This window comes from Rhinoderma darwinii, chromosome 9 (genome assembly GCF_050947455.1).
Source record: "Rhinoderma darwinii isolate aRhiDar2 chromosome 9, aRhiDar2.hap1, whole genome shotgun sequence".
In the NCBI taxonomy this organism is placed as follows: domain Eukaryota; kingdom Metazoa; phylum Chordata; class Amphibia; order Anura; family Rhinodermatidae; genus Rhinoderma; species Rhinoderma darwinii.
The window spans coordinates 65,641,732-65,669,478 of record NC_134695.1 but is presented as its reverse complement, the minus strand read 5'-3'; the positions used below and the strand labels follow the sequence as shown (position 1 = coordinate 65,669,478).

The following is a 27,747-nucleotide window of genomic DNA, read 5'->3' as shown; positions in this document are numbered from 1 at the left end:
AAGCATGATGGGTGGTGGCCCTTCATTCGAACCCTTTCCTCATTAGATATATTGGAGAACTATGTTCAAATTCTGAAGACTGTAGATGACACGATAGGTATAAAAACCAAAATGGACAGCACCGGCATTTCGAGATTTACAGCCACTTTGCATGAAAAAAAGGTCCCTTTCCTGCTACAAACGGCCAACCAGGCTTGGCTCGAAGCAGAAATTAATCACTATGATCAGCTCGCTGGATGAGTGATGCAAGAACTTGTTGCCAAAACCGAAAGGTAGGGCAATTACGAAGAATATGTCCACCATTGCATTATATTTTGGTTGGACCACTATAAGGATATGTCAACTTTTACAACCATTTTCTTATTGCTCTGGTATATCTAAAATAAAAACTGAAACAACCTTGAAAAAAAATTCTGGATTAAAAACGCCATACCATTTCATGTATACAGCTTCTATGCAAACCTATGTGTCTCCATGGTTACAGACTACAAACAAACTCAGTGTGTAGACTGATCCTGCAATCATGTGTTGGCCTCCCGTCTCTTGATAATCTACAAACACTAAGAGAGTGGGCAGATGGAAGAGAGTAAGATATTATCGTAGAATCAGACTACACAGGGCGTGTTTGTAGTCTGTAACCATGGAGACACATGGACTTGCATATAAAATATAGACACAAAACGGTAGGATATTTTTAGCTCATAATTTAAAATACACTTTGAGAAGTTTAGGATTTATAGCCTTTCATCTTGAAGTCCCTCTTTGTCCCTCTCTTCACCCATCGAGTAAAAACAAGTGAATTACTTTTTTATCTCAACATTTTACGAAAGGGACTTTTCATTACCTCTAATGAAAAAAAAAAGGACCAGATTGATGTATTCTTAATGAGAATATATTGCATTATTTATAGAACATCACAGTGATATAATAATTAAACTGGACATAATGTGCCTGACTGACGAGATCCCTCTTAATAGAAAAACAAGAGTCAACCTAAATGAAGCCAGTGCCATAAGAATACAGGTTTCCAATGTTTTAGAAGATTATATTACTGTATAACTCATTCAGGAATCTTTTTCCCACTACAATACATTTCTGTACTGGGTTACAAATGAGTTCTTTCTATAAAATGTTTAGGGTTAAAGGGGTTATCCAGTCGCTAAAAATTGATGGCCTATCCTCAGGATAGGCCATGAATAGCTGATCGGTTGGGGTCCGACTCCCGGGACCCCCGCCGATCAGCTGTTTTGAAGTGGGTGCAGGGCTCGTACGAGCGCGGATTCCCCTTAATTTCTTCTTGCTGACTGTGAATCGGCGACAGACACGGAAGTAGTGGCGATTCACAGGTATTACAGCCTTTTCTCCCATTCAAGTGAATGGGAGAAGATTGCAATACCTGTGAATCGCCGCTACTTACGTGTCGCCGATTCACAGTCAGCAAGAAGAAATGAAAACAGCTTCAAAACAGCTGATCGGCGGGGGTCCTGGGAGTCGTACCCGGACCGATCAGCTATTGATGGCCTATCCTGAGGATAGGCCATCAATTTTTAGTGACAGGATAACCGGAAGTTGATGGCTCCGGTCACAGTATAGCAGCGGAGCTGCAGTACGGCCACTATGCAGTGTGCGGAGCCATCTGCTTCCAACACCGGCAACTGCATAACTTCCGGTGCCCGGAGGCAACCGAAACAGCTGATTGGTGCGGGTGTCGGACCTCCAACGATCATATACTGATGACCTATCTTGTGGATAGGTCATGAGCATGAAAAATGTTCCCGTGGCCAGCCAACCCCTTTAAACAATGCTATGTTCACATCAGCGTTGGAGCCTCCGTCACAGAATCCATCAAATTTGATGAGAAAAATGGCGCTGCATGCTGCACAATTCTGTCTGCCAAAACTACAGGCACTTCTGCAGAACCCGCGGACCCCTTGTAAATCAAGTTGTAAACAGAAACTACAACGCAAGTGTGAACAGAGCCAAACTCCACCCTGATAAAGATTTATTTTGTTTCTTTTTTGTATGTAATTTTTTTTTTAATTGCACAATTTTCTAAATTAGTGATATATTTCCTATATTTGTTCAGACTAATCCAGAAGACGTTTTGATGGCGTACTCGGGGTAGCGCAGGTTTTCCAGTTATTTTATGCCTGGTTAACAAAACAATAACATTAAGATAGAAGGAGCAGATGTTGCCAAGTGGGCTGTGAACTAAAAACAACTTCGAATAATCACGGGGGACTCTGTACGCTCAGACCGTAAAACCACAACTTTCCACCCACTGGCCTTCTATCTGCACATTTCAGGAATCAAACGTAGAAAACAATGGGTATACTTTATTACCGACGATCTTTACACAGCGCAATATTTGTCCTTTGTACCTTCATTGTTAGACCAACGCATTTCTATTGCTACATTGTATCTCCAAAATGGAAACAAAAAAAATCAATCACGTAAAAAGATACACAAGGCAGGAATGTAGACATCAAATGTAATGGCCGTTGCACACGACCGAGTGCCACTCGGGCCGTTTTTCACAGCATCCAAGTGGCACCCGATAGTTTTCACAGACCCATTCACTTTAGTGGGTGAATCGGGTCTGTGAAAACGGACCCGACTTTCCGATCCGTGGAAAGATAGAACATGTCCTATCTTTCTACGGTTCATGGACGAGACCCAGCCGGCGCAGACTGTCGTGTGAATGAGGCGTAAGTCGACGCGCCACGACCAGCACTGAAGTAGTAGCACTAAACTACAATGCTGGCAGAGCGTTTCGATCACATGGGGAAGGGAGAGCCGTTACATAAGTTCACCGTGTGAACACAGCCTAAAATGTTTTTGTTAAAAAGGTTATCCGGTGACAGGATAGGCCATCAATATCTTATCAATGAGGGCCCGATCAGCTGTTTGAAGGGGCAACGGCGCTCCGGCAAACGCTGCTTCATCTACATCGCGCGCACACAGCTCAGCACAACGCCATCACATTTGTAGTGGCGGTGCACAGTATTACAGCTTCCTCCCGTTAGCTATAATACGGTGCACCGCCGCTACGAACATGACAGCCTTGTGCAGTATGGAGCGGAGTTTGCGATGAAGGAAATCAGCGCTCGCCACAGCCCCTTCAAACAGCAGATCGGCAGGGGTGACCCATGTTCTGGAAATCGGTGCAGGTCTAAGAGCTGTTATACCTAGCCTGAGAAGGCAGAGCGTGACACAGGGATTCAAGAAAGAGAGAATCCTTGTGTCATGCACCGCCCCCTCCGCTCCTGCACTGGGTATGAGTGTAGACGTGTTGCCCGGAGCTCTCCTTTAAAAGACTGCAGGATATTAGTGGGCCACCTTGTCTATTATTTGATTGTACCTTGTGGAGGGCAGGTAAATGTTGATAGGAATTCTTCGTATGTCTGTTCCGGGATGCTGATGAATCGACTTAAAATTACATTCGCCATTTCTTCATCTGCTACGACAGAGGGTGAACCATCAGAGCTCGGCATGATGGGAGCTCCAACCTGCAAAATAGAAGGAAAAATGCATTAGCCAGAATCAAACCTACAATGAAAGTTACGCACCAGCTGAAATTATACACCGGGCAGGTCCGCACTGGGGTCTATGAGTCCGAAGTCACCCTGCAAAACACGGTCTCATTTCCAATTTACACCATTTTCAAGATCTCTGCTTGCTGTTCATTAATAAAAATCTTCTTGTTTACACCATGAGGCTAAAAACCCATCATAACCAGGTCTTGCTCACATGGCTGAGGGTTGGTTTTAATGTATTACTAGAGGCAATGTGGTGTGAGCTGAATACACCAGCAGCACGAATCTCTCCTTCCCTTCCTTACAATGTATCAGTGTAGGCAAAATATCTCGGATGGGATTTCAGACTGTTTGGCTCACAGGGGATTGTCTATACTGAATATATAGTGTGAGAAGTTCATCAGCTGTGAGAAGAATTAAGTTTGTGCAGGATGGAAAAAAATATATATGTTTTTGTTCACTGGCAGCAAGTAGAGGTCTACAAAATGGTGGAGAATTAAGCACAAAGTATAATAGAAAAATTGGGAACTTTTTATTATGTAAATAAACGGGATATCAAGGGAGGGAGGAGGGAAGCTGCAATTGAGAGCAGGGAGAAAGATCCTTGCCTGATACGGTAAGTTTAACATCCATCGTGGGGAAAATGTTTGAGGGGCTATTGAGGGACTATATACAGGATTATGTGACAAAAAATAGTATTATAAGTGACAGCCAGCACGGTTTTACTAAGGACAGAAGTTGTCAAACTAACTTGATCTGTTTTTATGAAGAGGTGAGCAGAAGCCTAGATAGAGGGGCCGCTGTGGATATAGTGTTTATATGAGGGGTGAGCAGAAGCCTAGACAGAGGGGCCGCTGCGGATATAGTGTTTATATGAGAGGTGAGCAGAAGCCTAGACAGAGGGGCCGCTGCGGATATAGTATTTTTGGACTTTGCAAAGGCATTTGACACGGTCCCTCATAGACGTCTAATGGGTAAATTAAGGACCATAGGGTTAGTAAATATAGTTTGTAATTGGATTGAGAATTGGCTCAAGGAGCATATCCAGAGAGTTGTGGTCAATGATTCCTACTATGAATGGTCCCCGGTAATAAGTGGTGACCCCAGGGTTCAGTGCTGGGACCACTATTATTCAACTTATTTATTAATGATATAGAGGATGGGATTAATAGCACTATTTCTATTTTTGCAGATGACACCAAGCTATGTAATATAGTTCAGACTATAGAAGATGTTCGTAAATTTCAAGCTGATTTGGACGCACTGAGTGTTTGGGCGTCCACTTGGCAAATGAAGTTTAATGTAGATAAATGTAAAGTTATGCATATGGGTACCAACAACCTGCAGCATCATATGTCCTAGGGGGCGCTACACCGGGGGAGTCACTTGTTGAGAAGGATCTGGGTGAACTTGTAAATCATAAACTAAATAACAGCCCAATGTCAATCAGCTGCTTCAAAGGCCAGCAAGATATTGTCGTGTATTAAAAGAGGCATGGACTCACGGGACAGGGATGTAATATTGCCACTTTACAAAGCCTTAGTGAGGCCTCATCTAGAATATGCAGTTCAGTTCTGGGCTCCAGTTCATAGAAAGGATGAAAAAATACAAAGAAGAGCAACGAAGCTAATAAGGGGCGCGGAGGATCTAAGTTATGAGGAAAGATTAAAAGAATTAAACCTATTTAGCCTAGAAAAAAGACGACTAAGGGGGGACATGATTAACTTATATAAATATATTAATGGCACATACAAATAATATGGTGAATACTGTGAGAACTGTGAATCTATGGAATCGTCACCGCAGGAGCCGTCACAGCAGGGACAGGAGATGGCTCAAAAAAAGGCTTAGATAATTTACTAGAACAAAAAAATATTAGCTCCTATGTCAATGTGTAGAATTTTTGTTTCATCCCTTCCCTTTTCCCATCCCTTGGTTGAACTTGATGGACATGTGTCTTTTTTGAACCGTTGTAACTATGTAACTATGATACTGTCATCTCCACCTGTAAAACCTACAGTGACCCCAGGGGGCGATACAGGAATTTTTGATTTTGTCATCACACCCTTAAGGGTATGTTCACACGAGGGCGTCCGTAACGGCTGAAATTACGGAAATGTTTCAGCCTGAAAACATCCCCGTAATTTCAGCCGTAACGGCATGTGCAGGCGCTTGAACGCCGCGTCCATTACGGACGTAATTGGCGCTGCTATTCATTGGAGTCAATGAATAACGGCTCCAATTACGGCCAAAGAAGTGACAGGTCACTTCTTTGACGCGGGCGTCTATTTACGCACCGTCATTTGACAGCGGCGCGTAAATTACGCCTCGCGTGAACAGACAAACGTCTGCCCATTGCTTTCAATGGGCAGATGTTTGTCAGTGCTATTGAGGCGCTATTTTCGGATGTAATTCGGGGCAAAAACGCCTGAATTACGTCCGTAATTAGTGCGTGTGAACATACCCTAACAGAGAGGGTATTTGCTACTTGATTGTCACATCTAGGGGGGGGTCTTTTTTCCTACTAGAGGGGAAGATGAACAGTTACACACTAATCGCTCACTGCGCAACCGTTTGACTCCATGACTCCGATATTTTCGGCATCTGGATCGCTGATATTTTTGGTCTCAATTCCGGTGATTAAGTGAATATTTGTGCCTGTAGACACGAGTGACACGTATGAACTCCGCACATCTTGTACTTTTATTTGTCGGTGGGGTTGTGCGTCTCATGTTCTGCTTGGGTCAGACTTTCAACCACAAACACGACCATTTATACATTTTTTACACAATATTATGATTTGATGCAAACTTGCATGAAGGCGCCCGTAAGTGTAAAGTGCAGGGTGGCATTTTAACAATGGGTAAGGCGTCTACTTTCAGAAAATATATAAGTATGGGGATATAATATGATTTTGTGTATGTGTATATCAAGTGTGAAAATTGTTGCGGTAGCGAAAGGGTTAAAGGGGTTCCCCAACTGGGCACCCCTGTCCATACGCCCTTCCTTTTAAGAAGGGATTGTCTTGTTATGGAGGAAATAAGCCATTATAACCCTCAGCCCATTCACCACAGTTATATTATTATGCACTCATAGTACCGAATGATAACACGTAAAAGATCCATCAACAGCAGCTTGCTGACAGTTTCCAGGTAACAACAGCGCAACACTGTACAAAGAACTGAAAAATCTGTGAAAATAGCAAAAAATGTAATCAAGTTATATTACCAGATTGCAATATTTTACAATTGTTGACTCTAGAGCCGGTGTCATGCGCCCGACCTCCTCCTGAATTCCAGGAAGCCCCACAAATCTATCCTTAAAAACAACAAGAAGTAGTTGCTTGCTCCAACACTAGAGCAGGGTTTAGTGTCCCAAGGGGCTCAGACTGCACTAACCACATCGACTTGGTGGTTTATATGCAAATTCTGGTGTTTGAGAAAAGGAAATATTGTCTTTTGTTTTCCAGTCTCCAGAACACGGCGGTTTATGGTTCGTCACTACATGAGCACAGAAAGTAGAAAAACGAAGCAAAAAGGGACACAAAAAAATAAACATTTCTAGAAAGATTATTGTGAAGATTCATTACAGGCCAAGATTTGGCAAAAACCCTCAAACCTACGAATCATTAATCAAAACCATAGTCGGAAAATGATGAAGAGGCAGAGATATTTGCTATAATTACAGCGATTTTTAATGGAAAATTATTTATCTTGGAGAATATTTAAAAAAAAAAAATTAAAAAAAATTGTACATTTTTGAAACTGCTCGAAATGTCAAATTTACATAAAAGATTTTAAGGGGCCGAGACGATTTTGGCATTGTGGACCGTAGGAATTTTTTTCATCACCACGTAACCATAAGTCATAGGGGTTTTTTTCTGTCGATTAAGCCGTATGAGGGCTTGTTTTTTGAGGGACGACTTGAATGTTTCCAATGACAACATTTTGGGGTACATATAACTTTCTGATTAACTTTTAAAGGGAAATGGAAAAAAGCCTTCCCTTTATTTTTTTTAAAACTATTTACACCGTTTATCATGCGGCATAAATAACTTTTTTCTATGGGACGGTAGGATTACAGCGATACCAATTAGGAGTAAAAAATTTTTAAAAGTGGCTTTCCGATAACCGTTTTTTAATTAATTTTTTTTTAGATATCCCTCTTAGGTTCGGTTTAACTATGCTGCCCAGCTTTTTTTTTTTTTCATTCATTTTACTCACTTTTAGGCCATGTTCACACTGAGCTTTTTGACTCGGAAAACACGCCAAAAAACGGCCGAAAAAGCCTCCCATTTGATTTCAATGGGAGGCGGAGGCGTTTTTTTCCCACGAGCGGTAAAACCGGCTCGCAGGGTAAAGAAGCAACATGCCCTATCTTCGGGCGTTTATGTCTCTGACCTCCCATTGACATCAAGAAGAGGCAGAGAAAGCGTTATTCGCTGCGTTATTGCCCGAAGCGCTCTACAGCCGCGGGAGAAAAACGCCGCAAACGGCCTGCAGGCAGATCAAAATCTGCCTCAAAATTCCAGACGGAATTTTGAGGCAGAATTTTCTGCTTGCAAAAAAACTCAGTGTGAACAGGGCCTAAGAATGATGTGGCCGATCTCCGGTTTGTTTGCATCAGGTACTACCGCTACTCGCCTGTTTCCTGTACTGTCATAGCATACAAATCCCATGATGCCTAGCGCAAATGGGAATTCAGCAAAGGCTGAGGGGGGGGGAAAATTCGCGCAGGCGCTGTGAGAGCAGAGGATCGAGCATGCGTGGTGAACAGAGTTTGTGTATCAACTACGCATGCTCAGAGTCAAAGAAGCGGGGTATGTGGCAGCAGTGGAAGTTCTGATTTACTGTGGGCGACGCATCACGTGACCGCATGCGAGATACGGCATAAGGAACAACCATGGAAACGCAAGTATATTACAAACTGCATTGGTTTTAGATGTTGAGTTAACTGGGAATTACTTTATTCGTCCTGGAAAACCCCTTTAAGTTTTACTACTATTGAACAATAAATGGGAAAAAATGTCTTTACGTTGCCATATTCCATGAGGTTAGGAAAAGTTTTTTTGAGTTGGGGGTGAAATTAAAAAAAAAAAAAAAAAAATATTTTTTTTTACTTTAAGTTGTTTACCATTAACTTTCTTATACAGCTCATTCCAGTTGCGCCGATACCAAATATGTATAGGATTTTATTTTTTTTTGCACAATAAAATATTTTTTCTGGAAAATAAATTATTTTATATATATTTTAAATCAGACCCTTTTTTTCAATAAACCTTTTATTTAACTTTATTTTGTTTAAAGAGGCTCTGTCACCAGATTTTGCAACCCCTATCTGCTATTGCAGCAGATAGGCGCTGCAATGTAGATTACAGTAACGTTTTTATTTTTAAAAAACGAGCATTTTTGGCCAAGTTATGACCATTTTTGTAGTTATGCAAATGAGGCTTGCAAAAGTCCAACTGGGCGTGTATTATGTGCGTACATCGGGGCGTTTTTAATACTTTCACTAGCTGGGCGCTCTGAAGAGAAGTAACATCCTCTTCTCTTCAGAACGCCCAGCTTCTGACAGTGCAGATCTGTGACGTCACTCACAGGTCCTGCATCGTGACGACCACATCGGCACCAGAGGCTACAGTTGATTCTGCAGCAGCATCAGCGTTTGCAGGTAAGTCGATCTTACCTGCAAACGCTGATGCTGCTGCAGAATCAACTGTAGCCTCTGGTGCCGATGTGGCCGTCACGATGCAGGACCTGTGAGTGACGTCACAGATCTGATCTTACCTGCAAACGCTGATGCTGCTGCAGAATCAACTGTAGCCTCTGGTGCCGATGTGGCCGTCACGATGCAGGACCTGTGAGTGACGTCACAGATCTGCACTGTCAGAAGCTGGGCGTTCTGAAGAGAAGAGGATGTTACTTCTCATCAGAACACCCAGCTAGTGAAAGTATTAAAAACGCCCCGATGTACGCACCTAATACACGCCCACTTGGACTTTTACTTTTAAACACACCCACTTGGACTTTTGCAAGCCTCATTTGCATAACTACAAAAATGGTCATAACTTGGCCAAAAATGCTCTTTTTTTAAAAATAAAACCGTTACTGTAATCTACATTGCAGCGCCGATCTGCTGCAATAGCAGATAGGGGCTGCAAAATCTGGTGACAGAGCCTCTTTAAATATATTTGGTCCCATAGGGGACTTCACAATGCGATTATTTGATTGCTTCTATAATGTTTTGGTACACTCAGTATTGCAAAGCATTATTGCCGGTAATAAACTGACAGGTAATCTATTAGGCCGTGCCGATCTCGGCGCTGGGAGCCGATGGGGTGACAAAGGGCAACTAAAGGGGTTAAATGGCCGGAATTGGAGTTCTCCAATCTCCAAATCCGGCCGTTGCAGCGGGATGTCGGCTGTATATTACTGGATTATACGCTGGACCATTACATGCTATTGCGGTAAGAACACTGCAGGCTTTGTGCAGTGAAGACCAAGCACATAATTAGGAATGACTGTATACTAGTATATATAATATAAGCCATTAAAAAAAAAAATTGTACGTTCTGGACCCCTTTCCCATGAGTCTCTGAAAGTGGAAGGTTCTGCTGTCTGGTAAAAAGTACAATAAAATATTTAAGAATGTTAAAATGTATAATTGATTTTTATGCCTTTTTCCGCTTTTATTTTGTTGTTTGTTTTTTGCTTTAGTGTGTTTTTTTGTTTTTATTTTGTTTTTTTTATTTCTGGTTTTATTTTGTTTGTTTTTGTTTAATTGGGTTTTTTGTTTATATATTGTTGGTTTTTTTCTAGTGTGTTTTTTTTTATTTGTTTGTTTTTTCTGTTAGTGTTTTTTGTTATTTTATTTGTTTTTGTTTTTTATGTTTGTTTTCTTATTTGTTTTTTATTTTACAGTTTTTTTGTTGTTGTTTTTTTGCTATTTTTTTTTACTGTGACAGTTTCTAGTTGAAGAACGGGTTAAGAGAAGAGTGTAAGGTGGGAGTAAAGCGGTCACGGACGGTTACCCACATCACACTGGGGTGAGGGGCACATCTGCTGAGTGTGACTTTATACAAGCAGCTCCTCATACATTCAGTATATTGCTGAAAGACGATACAGAGGGGAGCACATTACCAGGTGAGTAATATTTGCTTCATGTATGGAAAATAAGGGATTCTAGAGCTCAGATCGCCCCTCTAAACCTCAGTGACTACTTGTGGGTCATGTCTGGTAGTAATGCAATTCTGGAATATAAGAGTTAACAGGTGGAGCTTCCCTTTAAGACACGTTTCTGTCTCTGCTGTGTAATTGTTACAGAATTGTGCAAATAGACGTCATCCTGCTTTCCCAGCAATACAGAAGTGTGGGGAGAAGGGGGGCTGTATGGAGTATAACATTCAGGACTTTAGAAAAGCTGGGTGGAAGCCCCTGTGGGAGCTGTAATATCAGCCATATTGGATATCACCCAGCTTTCCCAGGAACAGATGTAGAAAGACACGGAGGAAGGATTTTTGGGAAGAAAAATCCTTTTTAAAGGGGCTTTATGGTAGAAAGTTCTGCAAATTTTTAATAGACTTTGTGTTTCAATTTTTCTCCATTCTGCTTGCTTTCTTTGAATGGAAACATTTTTGTTACAATGGCTGAAAACCTGTACACATGTAATACTACTCCCAGAGTTTGCTACAATTGTATCCTGTCAAGTGTCAAGACAATCCTCTGTGTACTCCAGACTGATAATTTTTTCCTGCACTGATACATTGTAGCAAACTATCAGGAAAGTAGAGCGATTTTTGTTGCTGATCTATTTAGAACACAGGTCATTTGTTTAGACTGGATACAATTGTAACAAACCCTCAGCTGTGAGAAGCAATAGGTCTGTACAGGCTTCCAGCCACTGGATTGAAACAAGAATGTTTCCTATTCACAGAAAGGAAGCAGAGATCTTGAACAGGGAGAAGAATTGGAGCTCATAATATATTAGGAAGTTGACAGTGTTGCACAGACTTGTTTTGTCTCACAACCAGCTATATTTTCGGAATGGCGGAGCAACGTAAATAAAAGAAGCGCCGTGCATTATTTAGGACCTCGATACAGACATGAACCCGGCCGTGTAGCGTCCCCCTGACCTCTCCGCTCCGGCTTAACCATTATTTCTGGGGATTTATTTTACTAACACAGTAAATTGTGCGCGATAAATTATTGATGCGATAACAATTCACATAAAACATGAACATCAGCTCAGCTGTTCCCCGTCCTCTGCTCCGCACGCGGCTATTTAACGTTACGGCAGAGGACGGAGCAAATAGGCAATTAGTCGGGAATACATTAAATAATCCGCTATAACGCCTCAATCGCCGGTACCGTATAGAAGATCAATATATATGAAATGACAGGGTTTTATTGGGAAGGTGGTGGCTGCCGGCAACATTAATGGGAAGGACTGGGAAATCTGTAATACATGAAGGGGGGCAAATATTTGTATCATCTAGTGGCAAAGCAGAGTGTCAGGGCCATAATAGCAGAGCCACGGTTGTCCAGGGAGCGGCAATAGTAAGGCCACGGCTGTCGTCGGCAGTGGTGACAGGGCTGTGGCTGTCGGGGGCAGTGGTGACAGGGCTGTGGCTGTCGGGGGCAGTGGTGACAGGGCTGTGGCTGTCGGGGGCAGTGGTGACAGGGCTGTGGCTGTCGGGGGCAGTGGTGACAGGGCTGTGGCTGTCGGGGGCAGTGGTGACAGGGCTGTGGCTGTCGGGGGCAGAGGTGACAGGGCTGTGGCCGTCGGGGTGGTATTAGCTGGACCGCACGCTGTCAGGGATGGTAATAGTAGGGTTACGGCTGTCAGAAGTGGTAGTAACAGCACTACGCCTGTCGGGGGCGGTAGTAACAGGGCCGCGGCTGTCGGGGGCGGTGATAACAGGGCTGTGGCTGTCGTGGTGGTATTAGCTGGACCGCACGCTGTCAGGGATGGTAATAGTAGGGTCACGGCCGTCAGAAGTGGTAGTAACAGCACTGCGCCTGTGAGGGGTGGTAGTAGCGAAGTTCCTCCTGTCCATAGTTGTAGTAGTAGGGGCACAGCTATCAGGGGTAGTAGTATGGCCAATTGGTGATTTGACGATGTGTTATCTATGTGATATGTAGCCTTACATAGGACTGCAGGAAACCGTCTACCTATAAGGCCGGGTTCACACTGAGTTTTTAGCAGGAGGAAAATCTGCCTCAAAATTCCGTTTGGAATTTAGAGGCAGATTTTTGCTGCGTTTTTCCCCCGTGGCCATTGAGCGCCGCGAGCATAAAACGCCACGAAATACGCTTTCTCTGCCTCCCATTGATGTCAATGAGAGGTCAGAGGCGTAAACGCCCGAAGATAGGGCATGTCCCTTCTTTTTCCCGCGAGCCGGTTTTTCCGCTCGTGGGAAAAAAACCGCCTCCGCTTCCCATTCGAATCAATGGGAGGCATTTTTGGCCGTTTTTTGACACGTTTTGCGGCGCGGTTTCCGCGTCAAAAAACTTGTCGAAAAACTCTGTGTGAATCCAGCTTTAATTTAGTATTTCCGCAATCGTAACGCCCTGCTGAATAAAGTCATTATGTTATTTATACCACACAGTAAACAGCGTAAATTTTGGACACAAAAAAGTGGCGAAGTTTCCCTTTTTTCCCTATCACCCGACCAAAAAAGTTTATAAAAGTAAATCAATAAATTATATATACCCCAAAACGGTGCTACTAAAAAATACAACTTGTCCCACAAAAAACAAGTCCTTATACAGCTATGTCGACGGAAAATTAAAAAAGTTACATCTCTTTGAATGCGACGATGGAAAAACTTTTAAAAAAATTGCTTGGTATTAAGGGGTTAAATTCACAGCTGCAATACAGAACACTGCGTTACATACAATAATACAACAGACATTTGATAGCAAAAATAGCTAAATACTATAATAATAGACTGCAGCAAACGGCCCCAGTGAACGAAGCCCGTAATACTGGAAGCAAGCACTAAAGGTTCCAGCAAGCCCTGAAACTGCCTCAAGACACGCCCCAGCTACAGAGACAACATACCTGAGCTTCCCACCATACAGCAAGAAAGCAACATGGAGGCGATACCTTCCGTAGGGAAGGAAACGACTGATGGGAAATGTAGTTCATGTGTACATACAGCGCTCGCAAATAGGAGAGAAAAATACTACATCTCCCAGAAAGCATTGCGTTCATAGCTCCGATCTAGAACGTTGTGTACGCGTGTAACTGTTGCTAGGCAACGCCTGGGTGGGTTAACCCGTTCTGTGCTGGCAAGACGCAGTATTAGTATTATTAGCTGTAACCTGCAAAAAAACTGATCCCATAATGATGATTTACCATAATAGATCCATAATAATGATTTACCATAAAATCTTCATTACATTCAATTATGGCCACCGTTTTGTGACATGTAGAACGACCTGTGGTACTATAAGTCCCAGCATGCCGCACCAGTTACAAATTATGTTATTAAAAGCGCTATTACAGATTCAGCAAATAAATGTAACACTGAAAAGTTATACAATTTTCCCTTATCCTCTCTGTATTAATTTCTCACGGTTTTCAATACCTCTGCTTGCTGTTTTATTTAATAGGAACCTTCATTGTTTACTTGCGCTGGATAAAAATCTGTCCTGGTCATGTGATGGACACACAGGTGCACGGCTCGTTACAGTTATCATAGACAGTGGCGTACGCAGGATCTTCTCAAGGGGGGACTGGGATGCTTTCTTTCAAAGCACCGGCAGTCACATTATCGGTTTAGCAAAGCCTGCTGTACTGTACAGTCTGTCCTGCCTATCCTAGCGCTGCTGTGCCAGGAGAGAACACTTACAGTAGTAGTAGTCAGTAATGTTCTCCCCCAGGCTGTACAGTACAGCAGACTTTGCTGAGCAGAGGACGTGGCTGCCGGTGTTCAGGGATAAAGACTCTCCTTAGCGCCTCCACACAGTGAAGCCCCATGCACACGACCGTAGAATTTGGCTGTAATTGCGGACCGTAATTACGGTCCGCAATTATGGAGCCATTCATTTCTATTGACCGGGAAGGTGTCCGGGCCGTAGATAGCCTCCGCAAAAGATAGGACATGTCCTATCTTTTGCTTTTTACGGACCGTGCTCCCTTACTTTATATGGGAGCACGGGCTGGAAATGCGGGCTGTCAGCGGCCGGCCGTGCCGTAATCCTGGACCGTGATTAGGGGTACAGCAGGGTGCATGCGTCCTTACAGTGCCGCCCCCACCTTTGTAGCCGCACACAGTAATAGTGCCCCCACATAGTAATAGTCTTCCTCCTTCCAGCAGAGTCTGCTATACTCTACACAGCCTCTAAATAATACAGTTTATATAGCTACCGATTTTGGTGGGTGGGAAAATCCTGTAAGCTGAACAACAAAAGGGCTTATGCCTCCTTACTGCCCTCCTCAGTAATAGTACCCCTCCGCTGCCCTCTTTACAGTAATAGTGCTCCTTTTCTGCCCTCATTACAGTGAAAGTGCTCCTTTACTGACCTCTTCACAAAAATAGTGCCATTTACTGCACTCCTCACAGTAATAGTGCTCCTTTACTGACCTCCTCACAGTCATAGTGCCCCTTTACTGACCTCCTCACAGTCATAGTGCCCCTTTTTCGCCACCCTCACAAAAATAGTGTCATTTACTGCCCTTCTCACAGTGATAGTGCCCCTTTAATGTCCCAACACAGTGATAGTTCCCCATTATTGCCCTCCTCATAGTAATAGTGCCCCCTTACTGCTCCTACACAGTGATAATGCCCTCACAGTAATAGTGCCCCTTTACTGTCATCCTTACAGTAATAGTGCTCCTTTAGTGCCCTCCCCACAGTGATAGTGACCCCTTACTGTCCCTACACAGTGATAGTTCCCCTTTAGTGCCCCCTTACTGCCCCAACACAATAATAGCGCCCCTTTAGAGCCCTCTTCATATTAATAGGGCCTCCTTACTGCCCCTACACAATGACAGTGTCCTTTAGGGTCTTACTGACAGTGATAATGCCCCTTTACTGCCCTCCTCACAGTGATAATGCCCCTTTACTGCCCTCTTCACAGTGATAATGCCCCTTTATTGCACTCCTCACAGTGATACTGCCCCCTTACTGCCCCTACACAGAGATAGTGCAATATTACTGCCCTCTTCATAGTAATATGGCCCCTTCCTTCCCCTACACAGTGATAGTGCCCCCACACAGTTAAAATGCCTTCCTCAGTGTCCCCAAATGAAAAATTATAAAATACTCACCTAACCCCATTCCCACGATACTGAGGACACAGATACATTTCAAAGGGGCGCAAGGGGGGATTTAACCGGGTAAACCCCCCTTGCGTATGCCCCTGATTCAGAGCTGTGTCTTGTAACGAGCTCTGCACCTGTGTATCTATCATATGACCAGGGCAGATTTTTATCCCCGGGAGAAAACAATGAGGGTTCCTATTAAATGACAAGTAGAAATCTTGAGAACCGTGGAATTTATTTGAGAACCGGAATTTATATGGGGAAGCAACGGTAATTAGAATTTCCTCGAAGGATAGGCCGGCCCTATCTTTGCGTTTTTACGCGTTTTTTTTTGTTTTGGTAGATAACCTCCCATGTTTCTCAATAAGAGTTCATCAAACAAAACAAATAAAAACGCAAGGTAAAAACGCAACACAAATGATCAGTATGAACCCAGCTTTACACCAACTGTTGTTGAATGTTTTTTCATTGTCAACTTCAGGACAATTGTTGCCTGGACGTGGGTTAATCTCTTACCTCCAAAATATGAGTTATGTAAGGATCCATATTATGGAGATATCCAGTCTTCACTGTGTGTTTATTGAGTCCTTGGACCCACATGAATCACCTGGTCATATGTATAAAGAAATACCTACTGACCTAAATAGGGAGCATTTATTGACACGGATGGCATAACAGTTTATGACTCCACGTTATGCAGGTCCTAATGATGTCATGATAAACCATCCAAAGCAGTGACCCAGAGTTTAGTCAATGATGTCATCAGCAATGACCCATGAGTGTAATGAAAAACTTTATATTGTCTTCTGCAGGCGTGATGACCCTCCAGACGTTAGTCGCTTCAAATAATACATCTCTGATCCAGCCAGGATTTTCCTTGTTTCGGTTCGGAAGACATGTTTTCTTCTTTGGACAGAAAGGATGGCCAAAACGTTCCTGCCCCACAGGTGTGTTCCTGGTGGATCTTAAAAACAATGAGCTGAAACTCCGTCCCACCACTTTCACCAATGAATCTTGTTACCTCCCCCCGTTGAGGCATCCAGCATCAACCAGTCTCTCTGATAGTTCAGATGGTGAAGTCATCCAATATCTCATCCACGGAGGGAAGACTCCAAATAATGAGGTTTCTCAAAAACTCTATATCATGTCCATGGCTACGCCAGTCACCAAAAAAATAATACTGTGCTGTTCTGAAAAGGATTTAGTCGGGGATATTCCAGAAGCAAGGTATGGTCATTCCATCAATGTGGTCCACAGCAGAGGCAAAAAGGCAGTTGTGATATTTGGTGGAAGGTCTTATGTGCCCTTCAATCAAAGGACTACAGAAAACTGGAATAGTGTTGTTGACTGTCAACCATTCGTCTACCTCATCGACCTCCAATTTGGTTGTTCTACCATGCACACTATAAAGGAACTTGAAGATGGAGTTTCCTTTCATGTGTCAATATCCCGGAATGATACCGTCTACATAATTGGTGGACACTCACTCGAAAGTAATATTAGGTCCCCAAACATCTACAAGATTAATGTGGATCTCCTTCTCGGAAGTCCAGCCCTATCTTGCAATGTTCTACAATGTCACCTCTCTTTTTCAAGTTCTATTATAACCAATACCTGTCCAGATGAGTTTTTCATTGTTGGTGGCTATGAGTCCGATAGTCAGAAGCAGATGACTTGTCACAAAGTTTTTATAAGTAACGACAACATTGACTTTAAAAAATTAGAAGCTCCTGAATGGACAGGGGAAATAAAGCACAGCAAGACTTGGTTTGGAGCAGATATGGGTCATGGAAATGTACTTTTGGGCATCCCAGGAGACAATAAGAACCAAAATTCAGATAGTAGCTTTTATTTCTACCTACTCAGTCATGGAGAAGAGGACAATCTGATGACTCAGTCATGTAGTCAAGGATCTCTTGAAGACCAAGAAGACTCCATGCCTCTTGAAGACTCAGAGGAGTTCATGTTCAACGGCGATGGGATCATTTCTGATGGAGACATATACAACGAGGAAGATGAAGAGGATGAGTCTGAAACTGGTTACTGGATCACATGCTGCTCTGACTGTAATCTGGATATTAACACATGGGTCCCTTTTTATTCGACAGAACTTAACAAACCAGCCATGATCTATTGCTCCCGCGAAGGTGGACACTGGGTCCATGCCCAATGTATGGATCTCTCAGAAAATATGTTGATCAATCTGTCCGAAAACCACATAAAGTATTTCTGCAATGAACATATTAAATTGGAAAGGGGTCTGGAGACACCAAGGAAGATGACACCTGTTATGAAACCATCAATAAAGCGAGTAGGTCGAAAACCATCTTTCAGCAGAATGTCACCAGCAAAAAAGTCTTTCCTCAGACGCTTGTTTGAGTAAAATACTAGTTTACAATGTTTTGTTACTTGCCAAATAGTCATTAAAAATATACTACAATTTTGTGCCTGCAGAATCCATGCAGTCCGATTTGTCTCCATGGCAACAGACAACAAACAAACCCTGCGTTGTCTGATCCTACAGTCATACTCCCTTATATCTGTCCCCTACATCTTTCTAACCTACAATTCATAGATTAGCAAGAGATAGGGAGCAGATGAAGGGGAGTATGACTGCAGAATCAGACTACACAGGGTTTGTTTGTAGTCTGTAACCATAGAGACGCATAGACCCCCCCATAGCAGCTTAAAGAGGCTCTGTCACCACATTTTGCAACCCCTATCTGCTATTGCAGCAGATCGGCGCTGCAATGTAGATTACAGTAACGTTTTTATTTTTAAAAAACGAGCATTTTTGGCCAAGTCATGACCATTTTTGTATTTATGCAAATGAGGCTTGCAAAAGTACAACTGGGTGTGTTGAAAAGTAAAAGTACAACTGGGCGTGTATTATGTGCGTACATCGGGGCGTGTTTACTACTTTTACTAGCTGGGCGTTCTGACGAGAAGTATCATCCACTTCTCTTCAGAACGCCCAGCTTCTGGCAGTGCAGACACAGCCGTGTTCTCGAGAGATCACGCTGTGACGTCACTCACAGGTCCTGCATCGTGTCAGACGAGCGAGGACACATCGGCACCAGAGGCTACAGATGATTCTGCAGCAGCATCGGCGTTTTCAGGTAAATCGATGTAGCTACTTACCTGCAAACGCTGATGCTGCTGCAGAATCAACTGTAGCCTCTGGTGCCGACACGATGCAGGACCTGTGAGTGACGTCACAGATCTGCACTGCCAGAAGCTGGGCGTTGTGAAGAGAAGTGGATGATACTTCTCATCAGAACGCCCAGCTAGTAATAGTAGTAAACACGCCCCGATGTACGCACATAATACACGCCCAGTTGGACTTTTACTTTTCAACACGCCCAGTTGTACTTTTGCAAGCCTCATTTGCATAAATACAAAAATGGTCATAACTTGGCCAAAAATGCTAGTTTTTTAAAAATAAAAACGTTACTCTAATCTACATTGCAGCGCCGATCTGCTGCAATAGCAGATAGGGGTTGCAAAATCTGGTGACAGAGCCTCTTTAAGCCTCAAATGGTAAGAATTTTTTAATGCAGACTACATGCAAAGTTCTTTCATTTTTATTTTAGATGCATTGGAGCAATAATAATAATTGTTTGCTAGGATGAACATACCCTCTAAGGCCTCATGCACACGGCCCTGCTCGTAATCATGGGCCGCGATTGCGGGCACGGCCAGCCGCCGCCGGCTGCGGACAGCTGCCCGGATTTTCGTCCCGTGCTCCCATACAAAGTATGAAAGCACGGCCCGTAAAACGCAAAAGATAGGACATGTTCTATCTTTTGCAGTACAGTTCTACGGCACGGACACCTACCCGTAGTGATACCGAAAGGAGTCGGCGGCCAATAGAACTGAATGGGTCCGTAATTGCGGACCGTGTTACGGTCCACAATTACAGAGATTTTTTACAGTCGTGTGCATGGGGCCTGAGGGCAGATTTTTCTATGCTGAAATATTTACTTAGCTTGTGGCAGTCTGCATTCTGTACACCTGTCAGGCAACACAAAACACGTTATATTTTTCTTTGGAAAAATGGCGTAAAAAATTACTGCATTGCACATGGAGGGCTGTGCACCGTTTTAATGACACAATAATAAACTTTTGGAAGGAATGCAAGTGCTAGTGCAGTGCAATGTCCGAGTGTAAATTAACTCAAACCCTACAAATTTATTTTTATTCCAATAGAAGTCAAAGGAACTGTTGTGCGACATAATCAGCTTATATTGACTTGTTTGGAGTACAGCCGTCACGCCACCAGGGCCAAATTATAGGGTGGGTAAAAAGGACAAATACCGATGAGTTTCCATAACCTAAGGGCCTCCACCCACAATTTCTCTCCAACCCTTTCCTTTCATGAAGCTCTGATGTCTCATTTGCCTGGCTGCCCGTTATATACACTAGATTGCTGTGGGGTCTCTTTAAAGGTGGGGAGCCCCTACCAAATCTCTTGCCTAAGGGCCGTTACCAGATTTGATCCAGCACACAATTGCAAGTTTTGATAGCTGATGTTGTAGAGATTTATCTATAGAGTTGTAGGGTGCCTGAAGTGGTCGAAATAGGTGCAAATTGCGCCAAATTTATCAAAATGGAGCATGTGGCATAATATATTTGGACAACCCGCTAGGCATGTTAAAGACTTTTCTCTTGCTTCCACCACTTCATGATTCCTGTGCCAGAAAATATCACACATCTTTAAAAAATACGGCCAATTTTACTACTCCATATAGATACGACCCTTTTTCAAGACACTTCTAAAGTATAAAAGGTAATAATAATAAATTTGGAGCACGTCATGTCCTCCATTTCTTGATGCAAAGAAGTGTCTCATTGTTGCTCCTATTTTAGATATATTCTTCTGAGTAATACAGTGCAGTATTATTTGCTCCATACCAACCCGAAACCGTTTCATCACCATATATTGAGGGTGCTTTTTACCAACCAGCACATTCAATGGTAGAGCAACAAGTTCCATAATAACAGTATGAGATATATATATTTCAATATTATTTATATTTTTTAGGATCCAAGAGATAGTAACCACTGACCTCAGATCCAGGCAAGATGTTCTCCATTTTGACTGGGCAGAAAGGTTTGCAAAAATTTCTTCCTTATAAATATGTTTAAAAAAATTCTGCCCAAGAAAAATTTATTCTTAAAAAATGATTCTGCTTAGGGCTCATGCACATTGGCACGGAGCCTATGTGCCTGTATGGTAGTGCACGAAGCCTGTATTGTTCCTTTCATATGGAGCTGCACAGCCTCCGTGTGCTGCTGTACAGGCTCTATTGGGACTCCATATGTAAGTAACGCCTTCATATACCTGATGGAGCATGCTACAAATCTTTTTCTGTCGGATTTGTACGAAATCCAACAGAAAAACCTCAGCATGGCCTTTTAGTTCCCCCAAAAAAGCGCCAAAAACGCAAGTAAATGCTGTGTAGGAATTCAGCCTAATATCTGCAACTAAATCAATGGCAGCTGCAGATTCTTTTTAATACATGGCGTTGTGCTCCAGCCTCAATAGGGTGATCACCCCACCCCCCTGTATTACTCCAAAATTACCTAAAAAGACGGCCCTATAAGGCAGCCATTGGCTAAAACGTTTCATTTTTATAATGTTGCTGTTTTTTTCCTTTAAAGTGTAACTAAACATTCAACAAACTTCTGACATGTCATAGTGCCATGTCAGAAGTTTTGACTGGTGGGGGTCCGAGCACGGAGACCCCCACCAATTGCTAAAACAAAGAAATGCTCGTCCGAGCGCTCAGCCGCTTCGTGTCTGTTCGTCTTTTTCCAGAAATCAATGTGTCGGAGTACGGGCTCAATAGAAAGTCTATGAGCCTGTACTCCGATATATTGGCTTTAGGGAAAAAGCCGAACAGAAACAAAGCGGCTGAGCGCTCACACGAGCCCTTCTGACGCTTCATTGTAGAGATTGGTGGGGATCTCAGTGCTCGGACCCCCACCAATCAAAACTTCTGATATGGCACTATGACATGTCAGAAGTTTGTTGAACGTTTAGTTACCCTTTTATAAAATATATTGTTAAACTGCTTGGATACATTTTGGGACAATGATTTGTACATTTGCTCATTTACTCAGCTTATTGTCAAGAAATTCTTCTAAGAAGTAAGGTCCAGAGCGGAGAACAAGAAAGGATTGTCCAGAGCGGAGAACCCCTTTAAGTTTTAAGTTTTATTGGTGTAAAATGGAAAAATCCCTATAACTGTTTATTATTTTATATCCTTCACTTTCCATAATCTTTCTACTTTTTCACTCCTCCGGCAAATCCTGATGTTTACTCCGAGTGACATTTCTTATTGTGCATTAAATTGTGTAATATAATCTGTATCTCTGTCAAAGATTTAATAAAACAGCCAATACGACGTGACCGCGGCTTCATGGTGCGTGTGCGTCTCAGAAGAAACATGATTTCACAAGTCAACATTAATCCCGCACAATTAAATACACGATCAGCGGGTGGAAACACATTATCAGACTGTATGATACGACCTCTAATGTTACAGTTTAGATTGAAGTACATTTCCAAAAATTATACATAAACTCTCCAGGATTTTGACCCTATTTCTTCCATGCCGCCATATCCGACACTACAGATGTGTCTTTCCTTAACTTTTCTCTAAAGCCCTGATCCCATCAGGTTTATTGTTTGTGTTTTTAGCGTGTACGTTGAGATGTATATACTAAACGTGTCCACAGGGCTCCATTATCATAGAGTGTCCTTTTGGCCCCGTCTGTCCATTTTTTAAACCATTTTTTTTTATTGCTTCAATAGGTCTGAAATAAAAAGTGAAGCAACTTTGTAATTAGTCTAATACAAAATACAAATCTTCTACCATTTCTATTGTATACAGCTTCAATGCAGACCTATGTGTCTCCATGGTTATAGACTACAGTCAAACCCTGTGTAGTCTGATTCAGTCATGTGTTACTCCGCTCTCTATGCTTAATCTATTGATTATAACTGCAGACTACACATGGTTTAATTGTAGTCTGTAACCATGGAGACACATAGGTCTACAGAGTAGCTGTATGCACGGACAAAAGTATACAAAAGTATTTGTAAAGTTGCTTTTTTGGTTTGTTTTAGATGCATTGGAGCAATGAGAGCATGGTTGCAAAAAGGAAAAAGTTGTTTAACTGGTACAGCCTGATAGTCCAGAATGTCCAGGATCCAGAGGCAGCAATGCAAGCTGCAAAACATCAGGAAGGTTTTTAGGGGCCCAAATGAGCAATAAGGCCTCTAAATAGTGATCTGAAATGAATCAATGGGGTTCTTTACACAGTTTGATTTATAGCAGTACAATAATCTGGAAAATCATATAATCCAGGACCCTCATGTACCAAATTATTTCTATAACTCTCAAGATCATCTAGAAGACGTCCATTAGTTCCCAGCAGACTTGTCAATATATGCTTCTATCTCAGTATTATAACTATACATGTACATTGACTAGTCAATAATGATCAGGGCCGCCATAAAAAATATCTGGGTCCCATAAGGGCAAATGTTCAGGGCCCCTTAACACCCTATTCTGCCCATAAACCTCCATCTCGTATCTGATTGCAAACACTTGGTGGGCATCTGGGGAAGGCTATTATACTCAAGCACAGTGACCCACAGACTTTATAATGGAGGGGAATAATATGATCTAAGGCCCATACCATATATTTAGTGGGGCTTTGAGGAAGGGGAAAAGAACACAAATTGTGGCCCGAGCATTCACCCTGAAATGAAGGGGACCATATTAGGAACCGGGTTTGCCCATCATTGTCTATTAATTAGGGTCCTTTAATGTTATTTCTTGCTCCCATGCAACAATGGGGCTGGTTGGCAGCCCACATGTGACTTTGAGCCCCTTATTTGCCTAGACCCCTTACAGCAGAATAATGTCGTACTGCCCTTATATATGCTAATGAGTCCAGTAACACAAAATGTCTTGTAGAGGCAGCTGCATCCGCAATGTCCTATTTACATTCCCAGAGAAATTACTTGAACTGAATTAATTAATTGGTGCTAAGAAAACACATTAACACCAATGGAATCATTCAACCTTGGCTATTGCTATGGGGAATCCACTAGAGTGAGGGCCAAGCATTATGTTCAGGGTGAAGAGGATTGTATAACATACAAGAGCCAATATTATTATGTCTACTCCCGTACACAGAAAATGTATAATTATATTCTATGACTTAATGGATTTAACCCTTTGCATACACTATGTATGAATAAAACGTACATTTACAATTGTGACCGTGTCATTATTTGCAAAAAAACAAATATTTTTTTCACTATTATAATTGTGAAGGATGGAGCACAGATTTCATATTCTTTATCTCCTGAAAAGTGGCCTGTCCTGTGCCTATTGCCACCCGTTGCTGAGTAATGCACTTTAAAAGGAAGAAATGGGGGAAGGGAAGTGACAACAGCCCTCAGCACAGTTTTGACCAAGTAAAGAGGTTGGCACTTCTATAATACTGCCCCCTATATACAAAAATATAACTACTATAATACTGCCCCATATATACAAGAATATAACTACTATAATACTGTTACTATATACAAGAATATAACTACTATAATACTGCTCCTATATACAAGAATATAACTACTATAATACTGCACCCTATATACAGGAATATAACTACTATAATACTGCCCCCTATATACAAGAATAAAACTACTATAATACTGCTCCTATATACAAGAATATAACTACTATAATACTGCCTCCTATATACAAGAATATAACTACTATAATACTGCCCCCTATATACAAGAATATAACTACTATAATACTGCCTCCTATATGCAAGAATATAACTACTATAATACTGCCCCTATATACAAGAATATAACTACTATATACTGCTCCTATGTACAAGAATATAACTACTATAATACTGCCCCATATGTACAAAAATATAACTCCTATAATACTGCCCCTATATACAAGAATATAACTACTATAATACTGTCCCCTATATACAAGAATATAACTACTATAATACTGCCCCCTATATACAAGAATATAACTAATATAATACTGCCCCTTATATACAAGAATATAACTACTATAATACTGCCCCTATCTACAAGAATATAACTACTATAATACTGCCCTCTATATACAAGAATATAACTACTATAATACTGCCACCTATATACAAGAATATAACTACTATAATACTGCCCCCATATACAAGAATATAACTACTATACTACTGCCCCTATATACAAGAATATAACTACTATAATACTGCCTCCTATATACAAGAATATAACTACTATAACACTGCTCCTATATACAAGAATATAACTACTATAATACTGCCTCCTATATACAAGAATATAACTCCTATAATACATCCTCCTATGTACAAGAATATAACTACTATAATACTGCCCCCATATACAAGAATATAACTACTATAATACTGCTCCTATATACAAGAATATAACTACTATAATACTGCTCCCTATATACAAGAATATAACTACTATAATACTGTCCCCTATATACAAGAATATAACTACTATAATATTGCCCCCTATATACAAGAATATAACTACTATAATACTGCCCCTATATACAAGAATATAACTACTATAATACATCCTCCTATGTACAAGAATATAACTACTAGAATACTGCCCTCTATATACAAGAATATAACTACTATAATACTGCCCTCTATAAACAAGACTATACTATAATACTGCTCCTATATTCAAGAATATAACTACTATAATACTGCCCCCTATATACAAGAATATAACTACTATAATACTGCCCCTATCTACAAGAATATAACTACTATAATACTGCCCCCTATATACAAGAATATAACTACTATAATACTGCCCCTATCTACAAGAATATAACTACTATAATACTGCCCTCTATATACAAGAATATAACTACTATAATACTGCCACCTATATACAAGAATATAACTACTATAATACTGCCCCCATATACAAGAATATAACTACTATACTACTGCCCATATATACAAGAATATAACTACTATAATACTGCCTCCTATATACAAGAATATAACTACTATAACACTGCTCCTATATACAAGAATATAACTACTATAATACTGCCTCCTATATATAAGAATATAACTACTATAATACATCCTCCTATGTACAAGAATATAACTACTATAATACTGCCCCCATATACAAGAATATAACTACGATACTACTGCCCCCTATATACAAGAATATAACTACTATAATACATCCTCCTATGTACAAGAATATAACTACTATAATACTGCTCCCTATATACAAGAATATAACTACTATAATACTGCTCCTATATACAAGAATATAACTACTATAATACTGCTCCCTATATACAAGAATATAACTACTATAATACTGCTCCTATATACAAGAATATAACTACTATAATACTGCTCCCTATATACAAGAATATAACTACTATAATACATCCTCCTATGTACAAGAATATAACTACTATAATACTACCCCCTATATACAAGACTATAACTACTATAATACTGCTCCTATATACAAGAATATAACTCCTATAATACTGCCCCGTATATATACAAGAATATAACTACTATACTACTGCCCATATATACAAGAATATAACTACTATAATACTGCCTCCTATATACAAGAATATAACTACTATAATACTGCTCCTATATACAAGAATATAACTACTATAATACTGCCTCCTATATATAAGAATATAACTACTATAATACATCCTCCTATGTACAAGAATATAACTACTATAATACTGCCCCCATATACAAGAATATAACTACGATACTACTGCCCCCTATATACAAGAATATAACTACTATAATACATCCTCCTATGTACAAGAATATAACTACTATAATACTGCTCCCTATATACAAGAATATAACTACTATAATACTGCTCCTATATACAAGAATATAACTACTATAATACTGCTCCCTATATACAAGAATATAACTACTATAATACTGCTCCTATATACAAGAATATAACTACTATAATACTGCTCCCTATATACAAGAATATAACTACTATAATACATCCTCCTATGTACAAGAATATAACTACTATAATACTACCCCCTATATACAAGACTATAACTACTATAATACTGCTCCTATATACAAGAATATAACTCCTATAATACTGCCCCGTATATATACAAGAATATAACTACTAGAATACTGCCCTCTATATACAAGAATATAACTACTATAATACTGCCCTCTATATACAAGAATATAACTACTATAGTACTGCTCCTATATTCAAGAATATAACTACTATAATACTGCCCCTATGTACAAGAATATAACTACTATACTACTGCCCTCTATATACAAGAATATAACTACTATAATACTGCCCCTATACACAAGAATATAACTACTACAATACTACCCCCTATATATAAGAATATAACTACTATAATACTACCCCCTATATACAAGAATATAACTACTATAATACTGCCACCTATATACAAGAATATAACTACTATAATACTGCCCCCTATATACAAGAATATAACTACTATAATACTGCCCCTATACACAAGAATATAACTACTATAATACTGCCTCCTATATACAAGAATATAACTACTATAATACTGCCCCCTATGTACAAGAATATAACTACTATAATACTGCCCCTATATACAAGAATATAACTACTATATTACTGCTCCTATATACAAGAATATAACTACTATAATACTGCCCCTATATACAAGAATATAACTACTATAATACTGCCCCCTATATACAAGAATATAACTACTATAATACTGCCCCCTATATTCAAGAATATAACTACTATAATACTGCCTCCTATGTACAAGAATATAACTACTATAAT

The 27,747-nt window shown here is 40.8% G+C and overlaps 2 protein-coding genes across 3 annotated transcripts in view; one reads left to right on the top strand and one right to left on the bottom strand.

Annotated features, from left to right (window-relative positions):
* The window catches only part of IFTAP (intraflagellar transport associated protein), a 40,969-nt gene extending 27,317 nt beyond the window's left edge, over positions 1-13,652 (bottom strand). For both annotated transcript variants that reach the window (XM_075838026.1, XM_075838027.1), the window contains exons 1-2: positions 13,599-13,652; positions 3,362-3,509 (exon numbers count right to left, since the gene is read on the bottom strand). In XM_075838026.1, the coding sequence (XP_075694141.1) occupies positions 3,362-3,494 (133 nt within the window). In that variant the 5' untranslated portion in view covers positions 3,495-3,509; positions 13,599-13,652. The remainder of the gene's footprint in view (positions 1-3,361; positions 3,510-13,598) is intronic.
* A 2,971-nt stretch (positions 13,653-16,623) lies between these two features.
* RAG2 (recombination activating 2) lies at positions 16,624-18,189 on the top strand. Its single transcript, XM_075838025.1, has one exon. The coding sequence runs from the start codon at positions 16,624-16,626 to the stop codon at positions 18,187-18,189; it is 1,566 nt and encodes a 521-aa protein (XP_075694140.1).
* Positions 18,190-27,747: the final 9,558 nt, after the last annotated feature.